Source organism: Corvus hawaiiensis, chromosome 6 (genome assembly GCF_020740725.1).
Source record: "Corvus hawaiiensis isolate bCorHaw1 chromosome 6, bCorHaw1.pri.cur, whole genome shotgun sequence".
NCBI lineage: Eukaryota > Metazoa > Chordata > Aves > Passeriformes > Corvidae > Corvus > Corvus hawaiiensis.
This window is the reverse complement of record NC_063218.1, coordinates 46,199,844-46,206,012: the sequence shown is the minus strand read 5'-3', so window position 1 is coordinate 46,206,012 and position 6,169 is coordinate 46,199,844. Positions and strand designations below refer to the sequence as shown.

The following is a 6,169-nucleotide window of genomic DNA, read 5'->3' as shown; positions in this document are numbered from 1 at the left end:
TCTCCCGAACCCCATGCCTAGTTATCAGACTTCAGTGGGGGACACAGTCAAGTTACATACTCTATCTCCTACCCACGCAACTGTTCCAAATCCCGAATGACAGCCAAGGGGCAACAGCTGAAGGGCCAAAATTTGCTGTGATACATGTATTTTAAATCCTTATTTTCCACACCCTCCCACACCTCCCTCCAGAAAAGACTGGTGCTGGTTTGGCCTGTGAGATCATGACTGAACCTGCAAAACCAATAAATAATATATAATCGTAACAGAGGGGAAAAAAATCCCCCACAAAGTCAGTGATTTGGATTAACTTTCTCTCCCCCTTTGGAAGTGCCATAAGGGATGACCCTTTTCCCTTTAGTCCTGTTTGTTTTGCGGAAGGCAAGGCTACAAACATAGCTCCAAAAAAGAAAGATCCAGTTTAAACATGCAGAGGTCAGTTTTTTGGGATATGCAGAGGATGTCCTGTAACAGCCTGAAATCTGGTCATGTCCAAGGCAAGTGGGTTTTCTGAACCTACTTTTTCCCCCTATAAGCAGTACTGAAATGCTCTTTACAATCTCCATCACCCTACTATTCACAAGGCAGAATCTTTAAAAACAAGAGTCCAAAAAAATAAGCACATGAAGCCCAAAAAGCAAGCAATCAGGAGAAAGTAGATGCAGCTGCATGGAACAAACACATTTTTAACTAATTTTCCTTGAGATACATGAATTGAGGAGGAGGGTGAGGAGGAGCTTGAAAACAACCCGCCCGAAAAACCTGATTCAATAAAGGCAACTTAGAAATTGCATCTCCCCACTGTGGCGGCTCTCCAGTCATAACCTGAGACACAGCGGTACCAGTGGATCTCCCAACAAAGCAAACTTTAATCCTTTACTATCACTTGATCAGCCTGCTGGGCTGTCCTGGCACCTTGCAAATCAGCTTTGAGAGGGGAGGATGTCCTGAGAGCCCAGCAGAATCTCAGGGGAGATGGTGACGGACAGCAAGAGCTGACATTCCTGGCTGCTCTTATCCAGATGCGGACAAAGGGGCTTGGAGGCAAACGGGAAATTTCCCCTTACCTGTTCCTGTCTGAAGCCGAGCACCACTCCCTTCACCTCCTGTCCTAAAATGCTCCAAGCTGCTGCTGTGCATTATTAAAATGCTGCCATGTTTCATCCCAGAGATGGCTACATCTCACTGGAGACAAGCTGCATCCCCTGGTTGTAAAGCACTTCGTGATTTAAAAAAAAAAAAAAAAGGAGGGGGGAAAAAAAAAGCAGAAAAGAGCACTGTGTGCATAAGACTCAGTTGGTTATAAAATACTCACAGCTCTCATTCGGCAAATAGAAAGAGATGGCTTGGAAATGGAAGAGGCAGCTGCGGGGTGCACAAACCGCTCGGATGTGGCCGTCAGGCACTGAAGCAGGCGCCGGCAGGGACGGCTCACCCTGGCCACAACAGCACGCTCACACTCGCTTTGCTCAAATCCTTTCCCAAAGATTTATTGAAAATTGGATCTGCGGCGCACAGGATTTACATTTGTGCACAGAGGAAGCGGGGTTTCACGGTGAACGCTGAGCCCAAGTCACATCTTTTGCATACAATACGTTGAAAACAGGCTCGGGGATCTCCCCGATGAACTCATCCCCTCCCCAAACCGCTTTGGCTGTGCAATTAAAATACAAGGCAACCCACTGGGACAGATGAACAAAATGGTAACTACTGGCCATCAAGTAAAAAAAAAAAAAATTAAAATATCAGGGAAATGTCACCAAGAGTATTTTGTTCCTGTTCCCCACTCACATCACCCCTGGGGAAGGGCTCATTCTGCAATTTTTTTATTTTAAAAAGAAGTTGAAAAATTAAATGGATTTAAGAAAAACAAGCTCCCGCTGTGTGCTGTCTTGAAGCGTGGTCCATGGCACCACAGAAAGTGGGTTTCTCCTACAGGTTTCTTATAATATACATAAAAAAAGAGGGGCCAGAAATTTGTCTTAAAGCTGCTTTTGTGCCTCCCCTGCAGCCAGTGAAGAGGCTGTTTGTCACGGCCCCGCTTGCTGTGACGAGTTGCTGTAAAATCTGTTAACTTGCTCCATCCAGGTGAGCCTCCACACAGGTCTCCACTGCAGCTTCGCTCCCCTAGTCAAAGGAACAAGGACTTTTCCAAATGCACGATGGGTCTTTTGAGAAGACTGTGCAGAATGGATGCACTGCTGCTTTCTGTTGAATATAGAAATGGCTTAAAAAAAATTAGAAGGGAGTCGCTTTCATCCTCAGGGGAAGAGGGTTGTTTTGTGTCCTCAGTCTCTAGTTTTACTTTAAAGTCTGTAAAAATATTCTGTCTGGCCATCCACATCCATTCACAATATAAAGCAGTAAAAAAAAATATAAAATATATATATATATATATAATATGGTTTATTTATACAGTTACACTTTGAAGGCAATTGATCCTCCACTGCCTGGGCCCTTCTACCTCCAGATGCTCTGCCTGGTTGATACAACTGCAAGACAAGAGAAAAAACCACCTGAGCAATCCCACCATGGTGGGTGAACACCTGCAAAAAGGGGAGTGGAAAACAGGATGTCTGCGAGCACAAAGCCTGGACTGGGAGATGGAAATGCAGTTGCTGCAGTGTCCTGAAGGATGGAGGTGGATGGATTGGGCTGTGGGGAGGATGGCAGCAGGGCTTTGCTGAGGCAAAGGTGGCGTGGGTGGGAGTAGGATGCCAAGGTGGAGGCAGCATCACCACGGCAGGGAGGTGTCCCTACAACAGCTCACTTTTGCTGCACCCAAAAAACAGGTGCAAGGTGACAAGAGAGTCACAGGAGGTAGAAAGGGTTTTGGGGTGAACTGGTCACTAAGATGGAGCAAAAGTAGCTCCTGTAAAAGACAGGAGACAAGTTCTCCCCATCCTAACTGAGCAAGGTCTTAATCCTAGGGGATACAGAGTGGCAGGACAGGGGATGAGAACCATCCTCCACAGCTCCTGGCAGGGCAGAGAGCCGGGCTGCCAGCGTGAGAGCCCCTGGCAGCAGAGCAGAAACTGCCGGAGTGTGAGCTTTGCGCTTCCTAATGGCATCTATAAATAGCTCTGGCCTCCCACCACCAGCACACGCTTGCTCTCTGCAGCCCATTTTGGGCAGCAAAAGCCTCTCCCCTGTTCCCACCCATCCTCTGCAGACCGGCTCAGGCTCCCAGGGCCCCACGAGAACATACGCACCCTCGGGGTTCAGGCTGGACACCAGGGGCTCCGGCAGGGTCCTGGGATGGCCGAGGAGCTGCTTGGTGCTGACCTGGGGAGGCGAGTCGGTGCCAGCGGTGGGAGAAAAACCTACAGGATGGGGAAAAACATCCAGCTCAGGCAGGGCTCGGCCTCCCACGCTCACTGGGAACGGCCGCCGCAGTGCCGCAGGGCAGTCACGTCACCCGCTCCGGGTGCTCCGCAGGAGAAATGACCAGGTCCCTTTCCATGAGAACCCCCCGCCGCCGCCTCTCATGCCTGTGAGGATGCAGACAAGGCCCTGGGCACCACCCTTCCCTCGCCAAATACAGAAAGGTCTTTGGCGGCCAGAGCATGTCCCCACCAGCCCACAGCACCTGGGGACTGACGCTGGCCTTCAGCCACCTGCCTTTTGCTTGCAGCCGCTGTGGTGACATGAGTGAGGCCTCGAAGGAAAGCTCCCTGCAGCCACCTCGGCCCCAAAAGCAGCAATGCAGGATCCGACTCCTGTGCATGTCTACGAGCAGCCCCCAGGCTTCAGTGGGGAGGAGGAAGGAGCCCCAGGGCTGGCAAATCTCTGCAACCCCCTGGAGTGGTGAGCGACTGCCATGCCAGCACACAAACCCCCACCTGCCTAACCTGAGTGCCCAGGGGAGAACTGGTCAGCCTTGGGGCTGACCCCCTGGAGAAGGAGGCAGGGAGCGGGCAGGGGTCCCGCGGAGCAGCCCCCGCGGCCGAGCCAGCGGCAGCGTGCTGACCTCCGTTTCTCCGGTAGGCTGGCAGCTCGCACGGGCTCGGCTCCGGCTGGGCGTCCTCCTCGGACCTGGCCTGCAGGACGGTCACCGTGGCCCCCGTCTGCTGAATAAACTGCTGCAAATTACACTGCCTCAGCTCCTTATTTAACTCCTCCAGCTCTTGGGTCTGGGCCTGCAAAACACACACCGAGGGGGGGACAGGGTGAGCCGCATGTTCCCCCCATGCCCCAAGCCAGATTGCATTCATCCCCTGGGGCTGCTCCCCCGCTGGGGCTCACCCTGCCGAAGCCAGCAGAGGGGACCTCAGGGGTACTGTGGCTCGGTCGCCCCTCTCCGAGGGCCCGTAGGAAGGGGGGTGCCCAGACAGTGGGGACGAGAAGGCGTTGGTTTGGGAACAGCCCTGCTTTGCTGCATCTCCACAAGAGGGTGCGAGCAGCCATCAAACGGCGGCCGCCGCCGTGCCGGGAGATGCCAAACGCAAATGAGATGCTCAACGAAAGACGCTGAAAGCATGGGCAGCCTGGGGAAGGCCCGGCTGGATAAAAGCTTCCCCGTTTTGCTCCACTAAAAAGGACCCGGTGGGTGGACGGCGGCAGTCATGCAGCCCCTTGACCCCCCGATGCTGGGAGGCTGCAACAGGCGAGCTGGGGGGCATCACAGCTCATCCCCAGAGCCACCATCTCCACACTGCACAGCCCCCAACCATGAGCTGGGGGGGCACCACGGCTCAGCCCCAGAGCTGCCATCTCCACACTGTGCAGCCTCCCACCATGAGCCCAAGCCCTGCATGGTCAAAAGGCTTTGTGCACGGGCACCATGGGGACCTGTGCTATCCCCTTTGTGAGTCCTTCATCCAAGATGACATTGACCCTTGTGCCAATGCCACCAACCCCACACATGGACCACTTGCTCCAGCACCATTGTCTGTGCTGGAGCAGGGTGATGCTGTGCTCCCGGTGCACTGGTCAGCAGGAGCATTAGCCCAGACGCAGCTTGCATGGAGAGCGATGGGTATGGGACCCTGTGCCAGTGGAACAAGAATGGTGGTGTCCCTCTGACAGTGATTACTGCTGCTGAGAGCTGTGCACCCAGCCCCAAGTTCACTGCACAGGTGTGGTAACCAACCCCCCTCAACCCATTGGTCTAATGCGGCTGGCAAGCTGGTCCCACCCACCCCTGAAGGTCCTGCCACCCCATGGGGTGGCTCAACTCAGTCCTATCTACCTGCAGGTTCTTTTCAGCTTCCTCCAGGGCCTTCTCCACGCTGGCCAGGTTGCTCTCCAGCTGGGTGCCTTGCTTGACCTTGGCCTCCAGGTCCCTTTTCATTTTGGTGGCCATGTCCTCTAGCTCTATGGGACTGGGCACAGAGATCTCCTTCCCCCTCTTGGCCCTCTCAGCCATCTCCCATTGGATCTCCTCCTGCAGGGCTTCAGTCCGGACACTCAGCTCATATATCCTCTGGGTGTACTCCTCCAGGCTGGCCCGCAGGCTCCTAACCCGCTCCTGCCGCTCCCGCTCGCACTCCTTTTCCAGCCGGAGCTCACTCTGCCAAAACTCCTCCTCACCCAGCTCCGTCTCATTCCTCCGCACCAGTTGCTCCAGATAGAGAATCTCATTCTCCTGGCCGGCAACCCGGCTGCGCTCCCAGAGCTGTAGGTCCATTTCTAGGGTGTCCCCATGGGCCTCCAATGAATGCAGCTGCTCCTGCTGCTGCAGCACTCTCCTAAAAAGCTCCTCCTTGGAGGGCTGGACAATCCCACCACCCTCCAAGTCTATCCCATCCCGTGTTTGGTGCCTCCATCGGCCCACAGTGAACAGGTCGCTGGAGCCTGTAGGACCCAGGCTGAAGGTCATGGATTTTTTTGGCTCCCTGGAACGGGGTCCATCTATGCTGGTGAGCCTGGGCTTGATGGGCAAGCTGGCCCGGATGAACGTCCTCTCAGGAGCTTGGGGAGCGCCCTCCGAGGAGGGCCGCTCAGCCATGCTGGGGCCTGTCCGCCGTAGGATGAACTGCACGTCGTTGGCATACTGCCCGCACTTGGCCAGTGACTCCAAGGGACACTCCAGCGGCAGCAGCTGCCGCTCCTTCTCCCGCAGCTTCTGCACCAGCACATAGCGGCCCGTCTGACCTGCCGGGAGGAGGTGAGCACATCAGGTCGAGAAAGCAGAGGCCAGCAGGGGTGTGCTGAAGCTGCTGCCCCA

General features: G+C 54.6%; 1 protein-coding gene and 1 long non-coding RNA gene across 6 annotated transcripts in view; one reads left to right on the top strand and one right to left on the bottom strand.

The window, feature by feature from the left end:
* Positions 1–1,469: 1,469 nt before the first annotated feature.
* The window catches only part of RASSF7 (Ras association domain family member 7), a 33,625-nt gene continuing 28,925 nt past the window's right edge, over positions 1,470–6,169 (bottom strand). For 3 of the 5 annotated variants that reach the window (XM_048307182.1, XM_048307181.1, XM_048307183.1), the window contains exons 3-5: positions 5,192–6,096; positions 3,971–4,139; positions 2,499–3,323 (exon numbers count right to left, since the gene is read on the bottom strand). In XM_048307182.1, the coding sequence (XP_048163139.1) occupies positions 2,905–3,323; positions 3,971–4,139; positions 5,192–6,096 (1,493 nt within the window). In that variant the 3' untranslated portion in view covers positions 2,499–2,904. The other 2 variants (XM_048307184.1, XM_048307185.1) reach the window with 2 other exon arrangements.
* LOC125327559 lies at positions 3,318–4,092 on the top strand. The gene is made up of 2 exons (XR_007204309.1): positions 3,318–3,493; positions 3,635–4,092. It is a non-coding gene; the product is annotated as an uncharacterized LOC125327559 (long non-coding RNA).